Source organism: Neoarius graeffei, chromosome 1 (assembly GCF_027579695.1).
Source record: "Neoarius graeffei isolate fNeoGra1 chromosome 1, fNeoGra1.pri, whole genome shotgun sequence".
Classification (NCBI taxonomy): Eukaryota; Metazoa; Chordata; class Actinopteri; order Siluriformes; family Ariidae; genus Neoarius; species Neoarius graeffei.
The window spans coordinates 97646131-97670235 of NC_083569.1; the positions used below are offsets into that span (position 1 = coordinate 97646131).

At 42.3% G+C, this 24105-nt stretch overlaps 1 protein-coding gene across 11 annotated transcripts in view; it reads right to left on the reverse strand.

Moving 5' to 3' along the window:
• Positions 1-23019, reverse strand: part of si:cabz01074946.1 (uncharacterized) — a 52621-nt gene extending 29602 nt beyond the window's left edge. For 10 of the 11 annotated variants that reach the window (XM_060911206.1, XM_060910989.1, XM_060911360.1 and 7 more), the window contains exons 1-4: positions 22914-23019; positions 13232-13552; positions 12714-12992; positions 6593-6739 (exon numbers count right to left, since the gene is read on the reverse strand). In XM_060911206.1, coding sequence (XP_060767189.1) covers positions 6593-6739; positions 12714-12992; positions 13232-13552; positions 22914-22971 — 805 coding nt within the window. In that variant the 5' untranslated portion in view covers positions 22972-23019. The remainder of the gene's footprint in view (positions 1-6592; positions 6740-12713; positions 12993-13231; positions 13553-22913) is intronic. The other variant, XM_060910673.1, reaches the window with a different exon arrangement.
• Between the last annotated feature and the right edge of the window lie 1086 nt (positions 23020-24105).

Genomic DNA, 24105 nt, shown 5'->3' on the forward strand with positions numbered 1-24105 from the left:
GGCCTCGACGACCTGATCCCCGGACACAGCGGCTGGCTGTTGGGACATGGAAGGTCACTTCGCTGGGGGGGAAAGAGCCTGAGCTTGTGCGGGAGGTTGAGAGGTACCGGCTAGAGATAGACGGGCTCACCTCCACGCACAGCTTGGGCTCTGGAACCCAGCTCCTCGAGAGGGGCTGGACTTTCCACTTCTCTGGAGTCGCCCGTGGTGAGCGGCGGCGGGCTGGTGTGGGCTTGCTTATAGCTCCCCAGCTCAGCCGCCATGTGTTGGAGTTTACCCCAGTGAACGAGAGGGTCGCCTCTCTGCACCTTCGGATTGGGGAGAGGGCTCTTGCTGTTGTTTGAGCCTACGGGCCAAATAGCAGTATAGAGTATCCGGCCTTCTTGGAGTCCCTGGGAGAGGTACTGAGGGGTGCTCAGACTGGGGACTCCATTGTGCTACTGGGGGACTTCAATGCTCACGTGGGCGACGACAGTGACACCTGGAGGGGCGTGGTTGGGAGGAACGGCCTCCCCGATCTGAACCCGAGTGGTGTTTTGTTATTGGACTTCTATGCTAGTCACGGTTTGTCCATAACGAACACCATGTTCGAGCATAGGGGTGTTCATAAGTGCACGTGGCACCAGGACACCTTAGGTCGGAGGTCGATGATCAACTTTGTAGTCATTACATCTGATCTCCGGCCCTATGTCTTGGACACTCGGGTAAAGAGAGGGGCTGAGCTGTCAACTGATCACCACCTGGTGGTGAGTTGGATCTGCTGGCGGAGGAGGAAGCTGGACAGACCTGGCAGGCCCAAACGTATGGTGAGGGTCTGCTGGGAACGTCTGGCCGAGCACTCTGTTGGGGAGGTCTTTAACTCCCACCTCCGGGAGAGCTTTTCCCAGCTTCCGAGGGAGGCGGGGGACATTGAGTCTGAGTGGACCATGTTCTCTACCTCCATTGTGGATGCAGCTGTTCGGAGCTGTGGCCGCAAGGTCTCCGGTGCCTGTCGTGGCGGCAATCCCCGAACCAGGTGGTGGACACCGGAAGTAAGGGATGCCGTCAAGCTGAAGAAGGAGTCCTATCGGGCCATGTTGACCTCCGGGACTCCTGAGGCAGCCGACAGGTATCGGCAGGCCAGGCGTACTGCAGCTTGGGCAGTTGCGGAGGCAAAAACTTGGAACTGGGAGGAGTTCGGGGAGGCCATGGAGAAGGACTATCGGTCGGCCTCGAAGAAATTCTGGCAAACCGTCCGGCACCTCAGGAGGGGGAAGCAGTACTCTGCCAACACTGTTTACAGTGTGGGTGGGGAGCTGTTGACCTCGACTGGGGACATTGTCGGGCGGTGGAAGGAATACTTTGAGGATCTCCTCAATCCCACTGTCATGTCTTCCACTGAGGAGACTGAGGCTGATGACTCAGAGGTGGACTCGTCCATTACCCAAGCCGAAGTCACTGAGGTGGTTTGCAAGCTCCTCGGTGGCAAGGCACCAGGGGTGGATGAGATCCGCCCTGAGTATCTCAAGTCTCTGGATGTTGTGGGGCTGTCTTGGTTGACACGCCTCTGCAACATCGCGTGGCGGTCAGGGACAGTGCCTCTGGAGTGGCAAACTGGGGTGGTGGTCCCTCTTTTTAAGAAAGGGGACCGGAGAGTGTGCTCCAATCATAGGGGAATCACACTTCTCAGCCTCCCAGGGAAAGTTTACTCCAGGGTACTGGAGAGGAGAATTCGACCAATAGTCGAACCTCGGATCCAGGAGGAACAATGCGGTTTTCGTCCTGGTCGCGGAACACTGGACCAGCTCTATACCCTTCATAGGGTGCTCGAGGGTTCATGGGAGTTTGCCCAACCAGTCCACATGTGCTTTGTGGATCTGGAGAAGGCATTCAACCGTGTCCCCCGTGGTATTCTGTGGGGGGTGCTTCGGGAGTATGGGGTTCGGGGCTCTTTGCTAAGGGCTGTCCGGTCCCTGTACGAACGGAGCAGGAGTCTGGTTCGCATTGCCGGCAGTAAGTCAGACCTGTTCCCAGTGCATTTTGGACTCCGGCAGGGCTGCCCTTTGTCACCGGTTCTGTTCATAATTTTTATGGACAGAATTTCTAGGCGCAGCCAGGGGCCGGAAGGAATCCTGTTTGGGAACCACAGGATTTCATCTCTGCTTTTTGCGGATGATGTTGTCCTGTTGGTTTCTTCAAACCAGGACCTTCAGCATGCACTGGGGCGGTTTGCAGTCGAGTGTGAAGCGGCTGGGATGAGAATCAGCACCTCCAAGTCCGAGGCCATGGTTCTCGACCGGAAAAGGGTGGCTTGCCCTCTCCAGGTTGGTGGAGAAGTCCTGCCTCAAGTGGAGGAGTTTAAGTATCTCGGGATCTTGTTCACGAGTGAGGGAAGGATGGAGCATGAGATCGACAGGCGGATCGGTGCAGCCTCCGCAGTGATGCGGTCGCTTTACCAGTCCGTCGTGGTGAAGAAGGAGCTGAGCCAAAAGGCGAAGCTCTCAATTTACCGGTCGATCTACGTTCCGACTCTCACCTATGTTCATGAGCTTTGGGTAATGACAAGATCGCGGATACAAGCGGCTGAAATGAGTTTCCTTTGCAGGGTGGCTGGGCGCTCCCTTAGAGATAGGGTGAGAAGCACAGTCACTCGGGAGGAGCTCGGAGTAGAGCCGCTGCTCCTCCACATCGAGAGGAACCAGCTGAAGTGGCTCGGGCATCTTTTTCGGATGCCTCCTGGACGCCTCCCTGGGGAGGTGTTCCAGGCATGTCCCCCCGGGAGGAGGCCCCGGGGAAGACCCAGGACACGCTGGAGGGACTATGTCTCTCGGCTGGCCTGGGAACGCCTCGGTGTTCTTCCCGAGGAGCTGGCCGAGGTGTCTGGGGAAAGGGAAGTTTGGGCTTCCATGCTTAGACTGCTGCCTCCGCGACCCGGTCCCGGATAAGCGGAAGAAGACGAGACGAGATGAGACGAGCACTTTGAGCCGCTCTTTTTCAGGCAACCAATCATAAAGTGTTATGTTTCAAAATATTTTTTTTGTCACTGAAACAAAACCAATACATAGCATGGGAGTGCTTTTTAAGTGAAGCACTGGGATGAAGTGCTCCCCAGCACCCTGTTATCAATTTTCTGCCTGGGGGAAAAAAAAAAACATGATATGGACATGCCCTTATGGTCTTCAGGGGGAAATGAAACCAAAATGAAATCAAAGCCGATTTTATGTGCAAATCTCTTCTGTTTTTGTTCGTGTTGCATTGTTCATTGTAGTTTTTATTTAGTTTTGGGTTGTTTGTTTGTTTGTTTGTTTGTTTGTTTGTTTGTTTGTTTGTTTGTTTGTTTTTGAAAAACTGTCATTTTTATTTCAGTTAACAAAATTGTTTCATTGCTAGTTTCAGTCTTAGTTTAACTCCAGTATCAGTCAAAAGTTTGGACACACCTCGCCATTTTCTTATTTGTTGTGGAGTCTGCTCTCTTGTGTCTAGGAAATGCAAGTCTGAGTCTCACCTTTGATCGGACCATATAGTAGTCTGTTGAGCATTCAGCTCCTCATATTACTTTTGCTGACAAAATCTCTTTCATGTTAGCTCTGCAAGTCACGACATAATCAAGGAGATGTAAGTGTTTCGATTTTGGGTGGCACCAGGTGAAGTAATTTTTGTCTGGTTGGTGAAAGTAGGTATTAGTGATGCATAGTTTACGTCGAGTACAAAAGTTGAGCATTAGTTCACCATTGGCGTTCCTATTGCCCTTGTCAAATTTCCCAGTAGTTACGTGATCATTACCTACTCTTGCATTGAAACCTTCCAGGAGCAGAAGCTTCTCTATTTGAAGTACCCTGTCTACCACATCAGTTAATTCGTGATAGAAGGCTTCTTTTTCTTCATCAGGATAGGTCATGGTAGGTGCATACACATTGATCAGGTTTAGGTAGTGATCATTCCCTGTGGGTACATGTAAACTTATGATTCGCTCAAATATTCCCACTCGTAGTGATGGCAGTTTGCCAGCTATCTTATTCAAAATAGCAATCTAGTTCCTTCGCAATCAGAACTGTTCTACACTCAAGTCTCTGATCATTGTTCAACATGGTGGGGATAGTCCAAGTCCCAACTATCAATTTCACATTATTCACCTTTCTACCACTATTATGGAGACCTGCTGGCCATGGGGAGCCAGCCAGGTAAGGACTGGGTAAACTTTCTTTACCCCACTTTTTTCTAGGGGCTTCCCTTTCCAGGACAGGCTCTCCCTAAACTCTCCCTAAATAGGGCTGTCTGGACACCGGTAATGCTGCCTCAGCCCGCTGTTACCCAGAACTTCAGCTAGGCTGCGACCATCAAATGCAAGCTGCCTGTGTGTGATGTTTCTGCTAGTAATTTCCAGTTCCTCAGACCTGCTGCCATCGCATTTATTCCATCACCACAGGGCTTTCCTATTCTCCTCTCCTAACGAAGCACCTTGCACAGTAAGGTAAGGCAAACAATGTCATGCCCCCATTGTGTTGTCTCTCTGGATCTCCAGACCTGATGCCAAGTGGTGCACAAAAGTGCCACAGACCTGATGGGTATGGAAGTTGCCCTGTAGTGACAACTGACAGGCCGAGTGATGTCATCCATTGGCCATTTGAGTGGCTCTTCCGCACACCATCTGGTGGTGTGCTATGGACCCTGTTGGGTTCATCTGCCACATTGCACAGAAAAGTGCCCTGCTGCCAGTGCCTCATTGGTGATGTACTATTTAAATTTAAATGTATTTAAATAGCTGGAACCCAGGCAAGTGCTACCACTCCAGGTCAAAGCGGACTTGGGAGCAATGGTGATTAAGGGGTAACTCCACTTTCCCCAATACTCAAGTCCTCCTGGACCTGAGACACACCACCGGTTGCAGTTTAAAGTCATACCCAGGATGAGGAATGATTTATTGTTATTTAAAATACCAATAAATTGCCATCATTAAGAATTTTTGCAGATCGTATTTCCCCAATTTTATTCCCCAGAGTTGTCATTTGCACAAACAGATTTATTTTCATGCTTCCTTGAACCTTTTCATTACATCTTATTGCGGCAAGTTTCTCAGGTGTGTCCCTCTGATATTGCTCATATTCTTCTTCCTCACTTTCATACCTCTCACTATTGTACTTTCTGACTCTTATTTCCTTTCCCTCAGTTCTCCTTAATCCAGCCCCTCATGTCCTCCTCACATTCTCCTTCAAAATCCATATCTGCCCACCTGCCTACTTCTGATCCATTCACGGAGCAGTCGTGCTCAACCACTGTACTGTTGCTGATATTACTGAAGTCTATTATTGAATTTTCATAAATGCCTCTGCCTCTCAACAGTGACACCATGCCGCTAGTCAGTCTCCTTAACCAAAACTCCAACAGAGTAATTAATCCACTTTGTTCATGTTCTTTTACACCAGAGACTGAGTCTGTAACACGCCTACTGGTGACATATTATGGAAACGTCAGAAAAATGAGTTAGAATATATCAGTCCATTGGAGAGCAAAACTACGGGGGCATGTCACACTGTTATCACATAACACGGCTGTTGCTGATTGGCTGCATGGACCTACAGCAGACAGTCTCCCTGACTGCAGCACAGAAATCAAATATACCATACACTGAGAGGCTCCGGTTGAAATTATGGATTCTCTGAGGTGACTGTTATAGTACTATTTTGTGAGGGGTGCAGCCCTGAAGAAAATAGTACTATGCCAGTCACCGAAGAGAATCCATAATTTCAACCGGAGCCTCTCAATGCATGGTATATTTGATTTATATCCCACTTCAAAAAATTCCCAACTAAAAGTGTTAAAACTAAATCTCAGCGTAAACTCACTGGAGGCAGCCATGTTTGTTGTTTACATCGGAGAAACCTTTGACCTGCGCATGTGAAATGTACCATGCTATCACCTGCCTCACTAGGCATGATCCTGATGCGTAGATCTAAACACACACACAAATGCTCGTGGAGCCACTGCTGTCACAGTCACTCGAGTCGGTCGTATAGCTTGAATTGTGAAGTCAGTTCATGGTATATCTGGGACATACCATGACTGACTCACACCATATCTATTTTTTTTGACATCATGAGATACTTAATCAATGGTGAAACTATTTTATGTCACATGAGCCATCCTTGGTCAATCCCTGCACAAGAACTTTTTGATGACATATATTAATGTGAAATATTCAGCTAGTTACAGTTTTATTTGCTAGATGTTAATATTGTACTTAATACAGCCTAATTAAATACTGCTCTCTGTGTGTTTGCAGATTAGACTGACCTTTTAAAGTTACTTTAAAAAAGTCCTTTCTTTTGCTGCATATCCTCTTGGAGGGCTTCTTTTTGTGGCCTTTCCCCATCTGCTTCTTGCTTCTGTCGATATTATTTTTTACTTTCATCTAATCTAATTAGTCATCTAATTATGACTAATACTTTTGCAAGACTCGTGTGACCAAACATAATTTCTAGGAACTGCAGGACTTGCTAGCCCCTTGGTTTCATTCCAGGCAAAAAGAAAAAGAATCTCCTGATGGTCAAGCTGGTCCTGCTATATACATCTATATTTTAAACCACTTCAAAGCATGATGTTGTAAATCTCTCACCTTTGTATTTGTATCGGAAACCCAAGCTCAGCAAGAATCCAAGGGCGACTCCAAAAACCAGTGCACAGAATCCTACAACGACTTTTTCATCCGACCTTTTACAGCATATTTTTGAGTCTTCAGGCTGAGTGCTGTTTCCGGGTGCTTCTGACAAAATAAGACATGTACAGTTGAGGACAAAAGTTTTTATACACCAAGGCCAAAAACATTTAAACTAAATTTAAATTTCATGATACCATACATTTCCTGAGTTAAGTCAATTATGGCAACTATATTTCCATAAGAGGCCATTTCAAAACAAGAGTTCAGCTTTTATTTTCTATATCAGGTTTCCGGTGGGGGGCGGCATGGTGGTGTAGTGGTTTGCGCTGTCGCCTCAAAGCAAGAAGGTCCGGGTTCGAGCCCCGTGGCCGGCAAGGGCCTTTCTGTGTGGAGTTTGCATGTTCTCCCCGTGTCCGTGTGGGTTTCCTCCGGGTGCTCCAGTTTCCCCCACAGTCCAAAGACATGCAGGCTAGGTTAACTGGTGACTCTAAATTGACCGTAGGTGTGAATGTGAGTGTGAATGGTTGTCTGTGTCTATGTGTCAGCCCTGTGATGACCTGGCGACTTGTCCAGGGTGTACCCCGCCTTTCGCCCGTAGTCAGCTGGGATAGGCTCCAGCTTGCCTGCGACCCTGTAGAAAAGGATAAAGCGGCTAGAGATGATGAGATGAGATGAGATGAGGTTTCCGGTGGGTCAAAAGATTCAAGCTTCAAGAAGTTTATTGTCATATGCATAGTAAAAACACGGCGGTTCAGACAATGCAATTAAATTCTTTCTTTGCTGCTCTCCTTACACACAACAATAACACATACACTCAAACACATGACAAAAAGGTGCCCAAAAAGGGAATAAAAGTAATAAAAGTGTGCATACGCTTCGTTAGAATTTGGTGTGATTGCAACAAAATACTTTCATTGAACTTGAATGAAACTCTTGTGTTAGCCTTCCACAAGTTTCTCTCTACTTTGTTCGAATTTCTGCTTGTTCCTCCTGAAAGAACTGGTGTAACTCAGTGAGATTTGTGCGCCTCCTTACTTAGACATGCTTTTTTTCAGTTCAGTCCAGAAAATTTCTATGGGATTTGCATCAGGGCTCTAATGCTTTCAATTTAAGCCATTTTGTTACAACTTTGAAGGTATGCTTAGGATCACTGTCCTGCAGGAAGACCCAGTTGCAACCAAGTTTTACATTTCTGGCTGATGTCTTGAGGTTTTGCTTCAGCAATTTTACATAATCTGCCTTCCTCATGATACCATTTTCTGAAGTGCACAGTTCCTTTTCCAGTAAAACACCTGTATAGCATGATGCTACCATCCCCCATGTTTCACAGTTGGGATTGTGGCTTTTACTGAATGTAAGATAACAATGTCTTATTACGATGACTTACTACAATGTCTTGCAAAAGTATTCATCCCCCTTGGTGTTTGTCCTGTTTTGTCACATTACAAGCTGTAATTAAAATGGATTTTGGGGGGGGGGGGGGGTTAGCGCCATTTGATTTACACAACATGCCTACCGCTTTAAAAGTGAAAATTGTTGCTTTAAAAGGTGAAAATTGTATGTTTCTATTAGCTTAGCCCATCTAGCCACTGGGATTTTTGCCCATTCCTCAAGGCAAAACTGCTCCAACTCCTTCAAGTCAGACGGGTTGTGTTGGTGTACAGCAATCTTCAAGTTATGCCACAGATTCTCAATTGGATTGAGGTCTGGGCTTTGACTAGGCCATTCCAAGACATTTAAATGTTTCCCTTTCAACCACTCCAGTGTAGCTTTAGCAGTATGTTTAGGGTCATTGTCCTGCTGGAACGTGAACCTTCGTCCCAGTCTCAAACCTCTGGCTGACTCAAACAGGTTTTCCTTCAGAATTGCCCTGTATTTAGTGGCATCCACCTTTCTTTCAGTCCTGACCAGCTTTCCTGTCCCTGCAGATGAAAAATATCCCCACAGCATGATGCTGCCACCACCATGCTTAACTGTAGGAATGGTGTTCTCAGGGTGTTGGGTTTGCACCACACATGGCATTTCCCATGATGGCCAAAAAAAATCAATTTTAGTCTCAACTGGGCAGAGAATCTTTTTCCATGTGTTTGGGGAGTCTGCCACATGTTGTTGGGCAAACTCCAAATGTGTTTTCTTCAGCAATGACTTTTTTCTGGCCACTCTTCCATAAAGCCTTGCTCTTAAAGTGGTCCTATGGACAGAGACTCCCATTTCCACTGTGGATCTTTGCTGCTCCTTTAGTGTTATCTTTGGTGTCTTTGTTGCATCTCTGATTAATGCCCTCCTTGTCCAGTCTGTGAGTTTTGGTGGGCGGCCTTCTCTTGTCAGGTTTGTAGTGGTGCCATATTCTTTCCATTTTGCTATAATGGATTTAATGGTGCTCTGTGGGATATTCAAAGTTTGGGATATTTTTTATAACTCTACCCTGATCTATACTTCTCCACAACTTTGTCTCTGACCTGTTTGGAGGCTCCTTGGTTTTCATGTTGCTTGCTTAGTAGTGTAGCAGAATCAGGGTCCTTCCAGAACAGGCTGATTTATACAGACCACATCATGTGACAGATCATGTGACACTTTGATTGCACACAGGTGTATCTTAATCAACTATTTATATGATGAATTAAGTGAATTGGTTGGACCAGCTCTTATTTAGGGGTTTCATATGAAAGGGGATGAATACCTATGTACACTCCAGATTTCTGTTTTTTTCATCTTAATTATTGTTTGTGTTACAATAAAACAATAATTTGCACCTTTAAAGTGGTAAGTATGTTGTGTAAATCAAATGGTGCTAACCCCCCAAAAATCCATTTTAATTCCAGCTTGTAATGTGACAGAACAGGACAAACACCAAGTGGGATGAATACTTTTTCAAGATACTTTTTCAAGGTTTCCTCTTTACTCCAGGTATGGAGGAAGCTCTAAATCAGTGGGTATGTGATATGTGTACCAATGACATGTTTCACTACTTTGATTCCCCAAAATACCACCTAATTTAAAAGCCTGGTGGAGCCACCTGTCTTCCTGACTAGAAATTGAGTAATGACTCACTCTGTGCTGGTAGTGAGGTGAAAAGGGAACATAAAAGGGAACACAATGGTGAAGATAATTTACTCATTTTTCTGGACAAAAACAAGACAGCAGTTGTTCAATTCAGCTTTGGTTCTGAGGTCATGGACCCAGTCATACATGAAATAGCTGTAAGCCCTTAGACTCTTATATGCCTTCATCTGGTTAGGCATGTACAAGGAGGTTTGGAGGATGAATCATTTGTAATGTCAGTCGCCTCTACACTGGGCAAATCAGTCAAGTTCATCACGTGCCAAGAAAATGTGTTTTTCTTAATTTTACATGAATCACATCAAATATGTGTTTTAATTTTCTGATTGTAAGAATGACTGCAAACAAATTGTATAACAAATTGCATATTTTATTCACTTATATAGTGGATATAAAAAGTTTACACACCTCGTGAAAATGATAGGTTTTTCTGATGTGAAAAAAAAAGAGACCACAATAAATTATTTCAAAACTTTTCCTACCTTTAATGTGGCCTATAACCTGTACAATTCAATTGAAAACAAATAAATCTGTTAAGGGGGGAAACATTTTTTTTTAAAATGTACAATAAGCTGGTTTCATAAGTGTGCACACCCTTAAACTAATACTTTGTTGAAGCACCTTTTGATTTAATTACAGCATTTAGTCTTTTTGGGTCAGAGTATCAGCCTGCCACATCTAGACTTGGCAATATTTGCCCATTCTTCCTTGCAAAAGCGCTCCAAATCTGTCAGATTGCGAGGGCGTCTCTTGTGCACAACCCTCTTCAGGTCACCCCACAGATTTTCAATTGGATTTAGGTCTGGGCTCTGGCTGGGCCATTCCAAAACTTTTTTGGGGTCATTGTCATGCTGAAAGATGAAATTCCTCTTCATCTTCAGCTTTCTAGCAGACACCTGAAGGTTTTGGGCCAAAATTGACTGGTATTTAGAACTGTTCATGATTCCCTCCACCTTGACTAAAGCCCCTGTTCCAGCTGAAGAAAAACAACCCCAAAACATGATGCTGCCACCACCATGCTTCACCGTGGGTTTGGTGTTCTTTTGGTGATGCGCAATGTTGGGTTTGCACCAAACATACCTTTTGGAATTGTGGCCAAAATGTTCAACCTTGGTTTCATCAGACCATAACACATTTTCCCATATGTTTTTGGGAGAGACAATGGGTTTTTTTTGTGTGTGTGTGTGTGTGTTTTTTTTGCTAAATTTAGCCAGGTCTAGATGATGTTTTTTGACCCTACTTCATAGTATAAACATATGGAGAATATGGGAAATTGTTGTCACATGTAGTACACAGCCAGTACTTGCCAGAAATTCCTGCAGCTCCTTCAGTGTTGCTGTAGGCCTCTTGCCAGCCTCCCTGACCAGTTTTTCTCTTCTCATCAATTTTGGAGGGACGTCCAGTTCTCGGTAATGTCACTGTTGTCCCATATTTTCTCCACTTCTTGATGACTGTCTTCACTGTGCTCCATATCTAATGCCATGAAATTTTTTTTTGTACCCTTTTCCTGACTGATAACTTTCAACAATGAGATCCCTGTGATGCTTTGTAAGCTCTCTGTGAACCCTGGCTTTTGCTGGAGGATGCAACTGAGTAAATGTCTGAACTTTATTTGGGGTTAATCAGAGTCATTTTAATTGATGGCAGGTGTGAACCCCAAAAGACTGAATACTGTAATTAAAGATGCTTCAACAAAGTATTAGTTTAAGGGTGTGCACACTTGTGCAACCAGCTTATTGTACATTTTTTATTTTTTATGTCCCCCCAACAGATTTGTTTGTTTTTCAATTGAACTGTACAGGTTATGGGTCGGGCGGCACGGTGGTGTAGTGGTTAGCGCTGTCGCCTCACAGCAAGAAGGTCCTGGGTTCGAACCCCGGGTCCGGCGAGGGCCTTTCTGTGTGGAGTTTGCATGTTCTCCCTGTGTCCGCGTGGGTTTCCTCCGGGTGCTCCGGTTTCCCCCACAGTCCAAAGACATGCAGGTTAGGTTAACTGGTGACTCTAAATTGACCGTAGGTGTGAATGTGAGTGTGAATGGTTGTCTGTGTCTATGTGTCAGCCCTGTGATGACCTGGCGACTTGTCCAGGGTGTACCCCGCCTTTCGCCCGTAGTCAGCTGGGATAGGCTCCAGCTTGCCTGCGACCCTGTAGAAGGATAAAGCGGCTAGAGATAATGTGATGTGTGTGTGTGTGTGAGGTTATGGGTCATATTAAAGGTGGAAAATTTTTGAAATCATTTATCATGGCCTCATTTTTTTACATCAGAAAAACCTATAATTTTAACGAGGTGTGTACACTTTTTATATCCACTGTATTTATAAGTGAAAGTACCAATAATTATGGAGTGAATAATGCTTAAATTGCATCATGGTTTAAATATGATTAGGTATGCTTAGGTATGGGTTCTTCAAGTGTTTCCAATAAAGAGCATTCCTGCTGCAACAGTACATTTCTGTCATGTCAAAGCCAGAGGTCACACGACAATCCCCAAAATATATCACAGCCTTTAAAGATAATCACTGCAAACCACAACTTCCAATCTGCATTGTGGCCTACAAAAATGGCCTCCACAGACTACAACATTGAACAGACACGAACTCTATCACATTCTCAGTCACCATCGCACACCTCAATGTTATCATAGACACTTCTAAATGAACTTTTTACCTGACATCACCAAGCCTTTTATCTTTTGTGTTTTTGATATCCTGGTTATTGAGCTGGTTTCTGGTTTTTGATTCTCATGCCTTGCCTGACTCAGTCTGTTTGTACATTAACTAACACTTTTGTGGTTATGTGCCTGTTTTGTGACTATGATGTTGCCTTAAGTTGTGGATTTGTTTTATGCATTATAAATAAATTATATATTAACAAACAACACCAGCAACAGTAAGCACAGCTCATTTATGCTACTCAGCTATCAGTTATCTTTAGTTATTCATATTAGTATGAATAATTTACTGTAATCTGGTTATCCCTAAATGCATTTGCAAACCTTTGATAAACATGGTAAACATACCTTTACACGTCACATTCTTGCTGCATGATTGGCTGCGATTGCCAGCAGCAGCGATGCAGGAGAAGGTTACTGTCCGGTTGCGTTTGACAGTTGTCCAAAGCACTGATTTGCCAGACTCTGCAGGAGAGTCCCAAAAGGGAGTGTCATTGAAATTCTCCGCTTTCCAAGAAAAAGAAATTTGTCCATTCTCTGATGTTCTCTGACATTCAAGCGAGATCACACACTTCTCTGCATCCAGAATGTTGTGCAGCAGACGTATACTTGGTTTACCTAGTTGTTCTGAAATTACAACAAAATTGCTAATTATAATGAAAGCTCAATAACCAATATTTAATAGTTTTATATTACTGAGAAAAATAGAATTATAGGTTTTCCAAAACCAAAACTCTATCATCAATTTAACACTGAAATACTACAGTTTATGAAATAAAATATCTGTAATTGCTTTTTTTGCAAATAGATTAATTTTTAATAATTTTAAATGATGCATTTAAAGTAAATAACAGTTGATTTCTCACCCTCAACAGAAAGCTGAACATAGCTGGTTTTCCTTTCGTTGTTTTGGCCTAGTAGTTCCACACTGTATCTCAAAGCATCTCTGGATGATACATTTTTAATAGTTAAATCCCCTGAAGTCTTATTCAGTTCAAGGCGTTTGGTGAATAAGGGAGAACGGTCAACACTCTCTTTACCGTTTTGAAATACTGCAATATATGTTACATTCTCATAGATAGACCAACGAATTCTCTTAAGAGTCCATGAGGAGTCAGCACCTGATGGCAAGACAACCGATTCTTTAGTGTAACCTGTAACACTCCGGACATCCTCACCCCCGACTCCTGGGAAAGAAAGAAAAAAACTCAATAACTGACCCAATTAGGTTATCCTGACCAATTGCAAACCATAAAATTACTGATTCAAATATGCAGAAACCCCAGAATTATTGCCGCCCCTCATAAAAATGAGCAACAATTATTGTAGAAAAACATAAAAGGCAAATTTCACTGAATGCTGAAAACACAAGATGAGGCAAAATGGAATTTCCCAGAAGTTATTTTCACTCGTGCGTATGGCAGTAAAATGATGTTTCAAAATCTACTTGCCAATCTAAATCTATTATTCAGAAGCACAAACATACTTGGCAATATGAATATCTGGAGAAAAATGACAGAAAATGTGAGTTAGGTGAAAATGAAATGGTTTGACAAGAAAACAGAGTGGACAGTAGAGAGCTACACTGTAGTCAGGTGATCACAGACAATAAGCACACACAGGGAAACTGCTGTCATTAGGCTAATTGTTTTGTTATGCCAAGTGCCTCTGCGACAGTCAATCAGAAGTCTCTCACTCATCAATGTACACCCTCTGATACTGTATTGGAAAAGCAGAAGGGAATGTGCCTTAGGCTACGTTTACATTACATCGAATCAGCAGATCATCAGATTAATGTTCTTAAAACGATTCGCGTTTATACTAAAACCGTTAGCCGTGCACACAGCAACGCCAATACGCGGATACGCTCGGCTCCGCAGGCATCCTGCGCTCCAAATCACTCCGCCCTGAACAGCGAGTGCCCTCTGGAGGGTGCGCACTCCGGCCCTGCGCAGCTCACACAGCGTGCGAGTGAAGTGCACAAGCCACGATTCGGGACTGAGCCGCTGTGTGTGTGATCTCAGTGCATATCACTTACCACTTGCAAGTGGAAGGATGGCAAGCCTAAAGACAATCATAACTACACAATGGGCAGTATTTGCATCAGTATTTGCAGTATTTTCATACTTTTATACTCTTTAATGAAAGGTGATACAAGGCGGAAGTCCGCGCCGTTTTTCAGCAGTCGCGTCACATGACCAACGCCAGCGAATCAGGAAGGTGGATGTCACAGTGACGTTGTCCAATGAGACGCCAGCTAGAGCTCAGCACAGCGTATCCGCGTATTCTGAATGTTTACACAGCACCGGAGCAGACACGATCTGGATTGAATACGTGGACGCTAGCGGATTCCCGTTTCCTGGCTTTTCCAGGGGGTTTAATGTAAACGGACAGTGCATCCGCGAAGAAAACGAGACAGATACAGTCTAATGTAAACGTAGCCTTAAAGAGGATGTGCCATACACTTTTCAGTTATTTTATTATTCCCTGAGATGTTTTTGTAAAGTCTGCAAGTTTGTTTTTTTAATTGAAAAAAAATGCCTTAGTTCTTTTTATCTCGTATCGTTTATCTAATCTATCTAATCTAAGTCATTTTACCAAAGAATGGTTAAAGAAGAATAAAGTTAATGTTTTGGAATGGCCAAGTCAAAGTCCTGAACTTAATCCAATCGAAATGTTGTGGAAAGACCTGAAGTGAGCAGTTCATGTGAGGAAACCCACCAACATCCCAGAGTTGAAGCTGTTCTGTACGGAGGAATGGGCTAAAATTCCTCCAAGCCGGTGTGCAGGACTGATCAACAGTTACCGCAAATGTTTAGTTGCAGTTATTGCTGCACAAGGGGGTCTCACCAGATACTGAAAGCAAAGGTTCACATACTTTTGCCACTCACAGATATATAATATTGGATCATTTTCCTCAATAAATAAATGACCAAGTATAATATTTTTGTCTCATTTGTTTAACTGGGTTCTCTTTACCTACTTTTAGGAATTGTGTGAAAATCTGATGTTTTAGTTCATATTTATGCAGAAAAAAAGAAAATTCTAAAGGGTTCACAAACTTTCAAGCACCACTGTAGAGACAAACAACCATCCACACCTACAGTCAATGTAGAGCCACCAATTAACTTAGCCTGCATGTCTTTTGGGGAAAACCAGAGAACCTGGAGGAAACCCATGCAGACACAGGGAGAATATGCAAACTCCACACAGAAATGTCCCCGTCAGCTGCTGGGCTCAAACCCAGAACCTTCTTGCTGTGAAGCAACAGTGCTAACCACTAGGGATGAGCGAGTACAGCATTATCTGTATCTGTTAACCATATGAATTATCTGTATCTGTATCCGTACTTGGAGTGGGCGGGGCCTACCCCGGAAGTGGGTCTGGTTGTCTTGAAACGGGTGGGGCTTTAACCAGTATGTTATTTTAAGCATGCAATTGATATGGGTTGATCAGAAATTTTTATATTTATTGCTGATTAAAAAACTATTTACAGGACAGCATCAGCATTGAGCTTCAGATCAATGGTTTTGATCATGATAGCAAACGAACTATTTACAGAACAAGTTTTGCAACAATGAATACAACACATGCGGTTGCAATTATGAAATGAAATGTAATGAACAAGAGTTTTCATACTCAACATAACGTTCTTTTTTAACTTTTAATTTTTTTATGATCAGTGTGATTTTTTTCCCCACACCAGGTGTGTGTGTGTGTGTGTGTGTGTAGCTTAATTTGTAATATTATTTATACCACTACTACCTAGAAAGTGTCAGACACTCAGTGCATGAAGTAAAATAAAACTGGTTAGAGCCAACTGACAGTTTAAAAAAAAACTCGGACGACCGGCAGAGAGAGAGAGAGTGTGTGTGTAGCTTAATTTGTAATACTTATATCACTACTACCTTTATTTTTACATGAATTACAGCAAGAAAGTGTCAGACACTCAATGCGTGGAGTCAAAAAAACCTGTTTTTAACCGAAAAAGAAAAAAAAAATCTCTGACAGGCAGAGACGCAACACGAGTTGCTTTCTACCAAGCACCACGTCTGAACGAACCCACGTTTACCAGAACTCTACTGGTTATAAGTAAGTACAAACTGAAATAAAAACAAACTTGAAGCTGAAGAAACTCGAAACGTTAACGGAAAAGAGCCGTGAACCTGAGTGACTGAGGGAGAGACAGAGACCTGTTCTCTGTGTGAGTGAGCAGAACGGTGTGTGTAGGGGAGGGGCGCTGTGACGCTGTGTGAGGATTTTCATTCAGGCCGAGCACAGATATTGACTCGTATTACTCGTATAATACTCGTACTCGGCAAAAGTGCTTTATCCGTACCGGATACTCGTTTCAGCCGAGTATCCGGCTTAACTCTACTAACCATGACACCACCATGCCGCCCTTAAGGGATTGTGTTTAATAGTAATTAGATGGACAGCTTCAGTGTCCAATCAGAGAGTGAGCTGCAAGGCAGCCAGGTCAGAACTTACAGAAAGAGTTCAGATGTAGAAAGACCTTTTCATGTGCTCTATGTGTCATACACAGAGTTAATAAAGTACCAAAGTTGTGTACAAATAAACTGTCTTCGCCAGCAGTTTTATCTGACAGTCACCATTATCACAGCAGACCATTATTCAGGTCTCACTGTAGTAGGGAAATCCCTGTGTATTGTATGTGTTGATTGGTTGAGAAATTGGATTCCCCAGGATTTCCTACAATGTAATTTCGATAAGCACAATGTTATTTTATGTTGATTACGGTTACACATCTTTCAGTAAATATTCGTGGATAAAATGCAAATTTACCTGTGTTCAGGATGTTAGTCATAAGTATTACTTACAGTGGGGCAAAAAAGTATTTAGTCAGCCACCAATTGTGCAAGTTCTCCCACTTAAAAAGATGAGAGAGGCCTGTAATTTTCATCATAGGTACACTTCAACTATGAGAGACAGAATGGGGGGAAAGAATCCAGGAAATCACATTGTAGAATTTTTAATGAATTAATTAGTAAATTCCTCAGTAAAATAAGTATTTGGTCACCTACAAACAAGCAAGAATTCTGGCTCTCACAGACCTGTAACTTCTACTTTAAGAGGCTCCTCTGTCCTCCACTCGTTACCTGTATTAATGGCACCTGTTTGAACTCATTATCAGTATAAAAGACACCTGTCCACAACCTCAAACAGTCACACTCCAAACTCCACTATGGCCAAGACCAAAGAGCTGTCAAAGGACACCAGAAACAAAACTGTAGACCTGCACCAGGCTGGGAAGACTGAATCTGCAATAGGTAAGCAGCTTGGTGTGAAGAAATCAACTGTGGGAGCAATTATTAGAAAATGGAAGGCATACAAGACCACTGATAATCTCCCTCGATCTGGGGCTCCATGCAAGATCTCACCCTGTGGGGTCAAAATGATCACAAGAACAGTGAGCAAAAATCCCAGAACCACACGGGGGGACCTAGTGAATGACCTGCAGAGAGCTGGGACCAAAGTAACAAAGGCTACCATCAGTAACACACTACGCTGCCAGGGACTCAAATCCTGCAGTGCCAGACGTGTCCCCCTGCTTAAGCCAGTACATGTCCAGGCCCGTCTGAAGTTTGCTAGAGAGCATTTGGATGATCCAGAAGAGGATTGGGAGAATGTCATATGGTCAGATGAAACCAAAATAGAACTTTTTGGTAAAAACTCAACTTGTGTTTGGAGGAGAAAGAATGCTGAGTTGCATCCAAAGAACACCATACCTACTGTGAAGCATGGGGGTGGAAACATCATGCTTTGGGGCTGTTTTTCTGCAAAGGGACCAGGATGACTGACTGATCTGTGTAAAGGAAAGAATGAATGGGGCCATGTATCGTGAGAGTTTGAGTGAAAACCTCCTTCCATCAGCAAGGGCATTGAAGATGAAACGTGGCTGGGTCTTTCAGCATGACAATGATCCCAAACACACCGCCCGGGCAATGAAGGAGTGGCTTCGTAAGAAGCATTTCAAGGTCCTGGAGTGGCCTAGCCAGTCTCCAGATCTCAACTCCATAGAAGATCTTTGGAGGGAGTTGAAAGTCCGTGTTGCCCAGTGACAGTCCCAAAACATCACTGCTCTAGAGGAGATCTGCATGGAGGAATGGGCCAAAATACCAGCAACAGTGTGTGAAAAACTTGTGAAGACTTACAGAAAACGTTTGACCTCTGTCATTGCCAACAAAGGGTATATAACAAAGTATTGAGATGAACTTTTGTTATTGACCAAATACTTATTTTCCACCATAATTTGCAAATAAATTCTTTAAAAATCAGACAATGTGATTTTCTGGATTTTTTTTTTCTCATTTTGTCTCTCATAATTGAGGTATATCTATGATGAAAATTACAGGCCTCTCATCTTTTTAAGTGGGAGAACTTGCACAATTGGTGACTGACTAAATACTTTTTTGCCCCACTGTATATGCAGACGATACAATTATATACAGTACTGCCAGATCTCCATATGAGGCACTAAACAAAATGCAGGATACTTTCACAATTTTACAAAAGAATCTATTGAAATTAAAACTGGTGCTTAATTCTAAAAAAACAAAATATATGCTGTTTACTCACTCTAGTAACATGCAGGATTTACCTCAAATTGTCACTCTACATGGTCAGGAAATTGAAAAAGTAGCATAGTATAAATACCTGGGTTTTTTACTGGATGAAAAGCTCTCATTTAAACTCCATGTAGAGAACTTGGTAAAGTTAAGGGTTAAGTTAAGTTTTTATTACAGAAATAGGGCTTGTTTTAATTTAAAAGTAAGGAAGGAACTTGTGGCTGCTACCTTTTTGTCTGTTGTGGATTATGGAGACATTCTTTATATGCATGCAGCAAAGTCTGTATTACGCTCACTGGACTCTGTTTATCATTCTGCCTTGCACTTTGCCATTAAGGCTGAGTATTCTACACACCACTGTAGTTTATACAGTTTATCACCTTAGCCTCCACTCTCAGTTCGTAGACAGCATCACTGGCTTATTTTCATTTATAAGGCAGTGATAGGATTGTTGCCCTCTTATTTATCAGTCTTCTCTCAAATAGAAAACAACAGGTACAATCTGAGGTCTAGCAATAGCACTCTTTTTACTACACCTCCTGTACGATCTGAATTTGGTAAAACTGCCTTCCGTTACAATGCTCCTTCAACCTGGAATGCTCTGCAGAAACAGTTGAAGCTAAGCACTTTTATTTCACTTAATGAGTTTAAATTGTATGTTTCAGAGGCCTTCAGCCATAAGTGTGATTGTATGTAGTTTACTGTTCTGATCTTTTGTTTTTTTGTCTGTGGTTTCTTATGCTGTTTGTTGTATGATGTTTTGGTTGTTGTATTGTTATATTCTTGCGTTATATTTTCTTTACTGTATTTAATTTTTGTTCTGTTAGGTGTTTTTGTTTTATGTTGCTGCGTAATGTGGTGTGATTTGTGTGGTGTTTTTGTGTAATATGGTGTGCTCTGCTTTTGTGTTCTTATGTCTGTATTAATTGGTATTTGTTGCTGTTTGTGTGTGTGTTTAGCTTTGTTTGATGTTGGTCTATTTGTCTTTTTGTAGATGAGGTTTCTCTATTTTTTTTTTATTTAAATTTTAAAGTGTTGCCTTTCTTGGCCAGGGACCATTTGAAAAAGAGACGATAGTCTCAATATGACTCCCCTGGTTAAATAAAGGATAAATAAAAATAAATAAATAAATAAATAAAAAATTCTCGAAGCAGGATTCCTCTAGGGCGGCATGGTGGTGTAGTGGTTCGCGCTGTCACCTCACAGCAAGAAGGTCCGGGTTCGAGCCCTGTAGCAGGTGAGGGCCTTTCTGTGCGGAGTTTGCATGTTCTCCCCGTGTCCACGTGGGTTTCCTCCGGGTGCTCCGGTTTCCCCCACAGTCCAAAGACATGCAGGTTAGGTTAACTGGTGACTCTAAATTGACCATAGGTGTGAATGTGAGTGTGAATGGTTGTCTTTGTGTCAGCCCTGTGATGACCTGGCGACTTGTCCAGGGTGTACCCCGCCTTTCGCCCATAGTCAGCTGGGATAGGCTCCAGCTTGCCTGCGACCCTGTAGAACAGGATAAAGCGGCTAGAGATAATGAGATGAGATGAGATGAGATGAGGATTCCTCTAGTTTAAAACGGTACCAAATACGTCACTATGGCACACTATGTTTTCTTTGAAAATTGTGTACTGGTTTATATTGAATTTATCACAAAGTTACTTAGGCGGCACGGTGGTGTAGTGGTTAGCGCTGTCGCCTCACAGCAAGAAGGTCCTGGGTTCGAGCCCCGGGGCCGGCGAGGGCCTTTCTGTGTGGAGTTTGCATGTTCTCCCCGTGTCCGCGTGGGTTTCCTCCGGGTGCTCCGGTTTCCCCCACAGTCCAAAGACATGCAGGTTAGGTTAACTGGTGACTCTAAATTGACCGTAGGTGTGAATGTGAGTGTGAATGGTTGTCTGTGTCTATGTGTCAGCCCTGTGATGACCTGGCGACTTGTCCAGGGTGTACCCCGCCTTTCGCCCGTAGTCAGCTGGGATAGGCTCCAGCTTGCCTGCGACCCTGTAGAAGGATAAAGCGGCTAGAGATAATGAGATGAGATGAGACAAAGTTACTTAGTCTGAATGGTATTTCTTATAGACAGTTATACAGCAGTCTGTATATGAAGTTACACAGTGATGAAAGAGCTAATGATATTATGCACCATAGAGGGTGAAATATCCAAATCCCTTCCTATCTTTCTTTGAGGAACATTGTTTTTAAATATTTCAATTATTTTCTCACATCTGTTGACAAAGTGGACATCCTCGGCTCATCTTTGCTCCTTAAAAGCTAGGCCTTTCCTGGATACTGATTTTGTACCAAATCATGATTACAGTCACATGCTGACATCACCTGTTTCGAATCACATCATTATTTATTTTTACCTCATGATTACCCCCCCCCCCCCCTTCCTAATGTTTATTGAAATGTGTTGCAGGCCTGAAACGCAGGAATGGACGTATATTAACAAATAAAATGAAGTTGACCAACAAATAATGAAATATCTTTGGATCATTCTGTCTGCAATGAAATATAAGTCAAAGTAAATTTAGAAAATCACTGCTTTCTTTCTTTAGCCTGCATTTTACATACTATTCCAACTTCTTCTGATTTGGGGTTGTATAAGCCAGCTTTCATCTTTTAAAAAATCCTCTGAAAATCCAGTCGATCCTAAACATGTTATGAGCTAAAAGTGGTGGTGTGCTTGCTAAATGCATTGGTTTTCTGCGACCAGCCTCCGCTCTGTTTCAACAGCAGTATTTCTTTTGTTATAATTGAATTACTGGTCTTATTTGTCTTAATTTATGGAGTTGTGTTGATTGATTTCTTTATATTTTTGCATATTTAATATTTCATTAATCATATGAAATAACAGTTTCAAATTTAAAACAATCCACATTTAATTGAAATAAATAAGCTATTTAAACTTGATAACATGAATCAGTATATAAGAAATTCAGTAAATCCTGCAAATGATACAATTTGAAGTCAGTCACTCTCTTTATATGGAAACACACAAATTCAGGAGCTCTGATTGGATACAAATGTTTTTCCAAACTAACAGGGTATACTCTGATGAATAATTTAGGAAGAAATTTGTTCGTATCATGTGTGATAAAGTCCAAAGTTTTACATTGATCATGTCAGTCTCCATATTTGAACCTGTGTTCTGAACTGAAAAAGGATTTTCCGATTATTATTATTATTCCTTTTTTTTCTGTAGGCGTTAAGACATTCACTACCATTATTCACTCCAGATCATGTGTCATTAAAGGTATAATACACAGTCTGAAGTGTGTTGTTCCATTTACACCACAGAGATTTCTCAATGATTACAGTGTTTAATTTATTCATGAAAACACGTCAAGGAATTTAACGGTTTACAGTTAGATATCTCGCACAAAAACTGCGAGGATGGTGTTTGTCAGGCTTTTGTTGGGTGGGGCCATAGTTTAGTGGTTATAGTAGCACAACTTTAAAAAATTTCAAATAAAACTAAACCCATATATTTTATCTCACATTTTGCACCTTTTAATATATTTATATTCTGATTTTTGTTCATGAAGGGTACGAGTAATTCTAGGGCACATTTTACGCTATATGTTATACTTTCGGCTATATGTCAAAGATACAGTCAATTCTCTAAAATGGAGTAGCATTTTCTGATCAGGCACATCCTTACAGATCTCTAATAACTGATGCCGCTCATAGTATTGTCTTTCTACTATAACATTTTGTCTTTTAAAGTAGTTATATTTCACAAATATATTTATTTTTTGTGTCTACATAATTTATTTAGTACATAATTAAAGTAAACAAAAATCCTAGTTAAAGTTTTAAAAGAAGAAGAAGAAGAAGAATTGAGAAAAATGGCCACGTGAGGCTGTTCGGTTACGGAAGAAATGAGTCTTATTAGGAAAACATGATAGATTATTTCTTCATTATGTTGATAAAAATACATTTAAAATAATATTATTTATAATGTTGCACCTACCTTGGTGAAAAAACACCACCAGACACATTACTGGAATGGAAACACACTCAAGCTTCATTTTTCAGTAGGAAGAAGCGTTATGCTTCAAAATGCCGCTGCTCATAATGCTTGAGTGAGGACTTGTTGAAAACGTCATTTCCAAGCAAAGAGGATGTGAAAAGACACCATGAATTAAATGTGATAAAGCCACAAAATACGTCTCATATTTGAAGTGTAAAGACAAGACATTAAAGACAATGTTTATATTTATTTATTTATTTATTTATTTATTGAAAACCTATTCAAGCAGAGGTTTAGACTGTTTCAGTGTGTGATGATTGGTTTTTGTTTTTTTACTAAAATGGAGGAAGTAGCCTGGGGAAGTTGTATTTTCCTATCAGTGAGTAGAGTTGAGTTTACATACAGTGACATGAATGTCATCTTGGATATGAATGTCATGGCAATATTTGGGCTTGCAGTAATTTCTTTGAACTGTTCTTTTTCTGTAGCAGAATGATTGTACAGCATACAGCTTTAATTAAAAAAAACACTAGAATTTGGTGCACAAGTTTTAATTTTCTTTGGGTTTTCTGAAATCAACACAGGGTCAGAATTATACATACAGGGTCAACAATATCCATACAGCACACCTAATATTTGGGTAAAATGTCTCTTCACGGGCGGCACAGTGGTGTAGTGGTTAGCGCTGTCGCCTCACAGCAAGAAGGTCCTAGGTTCGAGCCCCGGGGCCGGCGAGGGCCTTTCTGTGTGGAGTTTGCATGTTGTCCACGTGGGTTTCCTCCGGGTGCTCTGGTTTCCCCCACAGTCCAAAGACATGCAGGTTAGGTTAACTGGTGACTCTAAATTGACCGTAGGTGTGAATGTGAGTGTGAATGGTTGTCTGTGTCTATGTGTCAGCCCTGTGATGACCTGGCGACTTGTCCAGGGTGTACCCCGCCTTTCGCCCGTAGTCAGCTGGGATAGGCTCCAGCTTGCCTGCGACCCTGTAGAAGGATAAAGCGGCTAGAGATAATGAGATGAGATGTCTCTTCACAAGATTCACCTTGACCAAACATTTTTGTTTCCCATGAACAAGCTTCTGCACAGCAAATTCCTCAGTGTTGAATTAACACTTTCAGAGTTAATTTGTGTCCAATTGGACCTATATAAACACAGTAGGGTGTTAAATCAACACTCTGGGTGTTAATTCAAC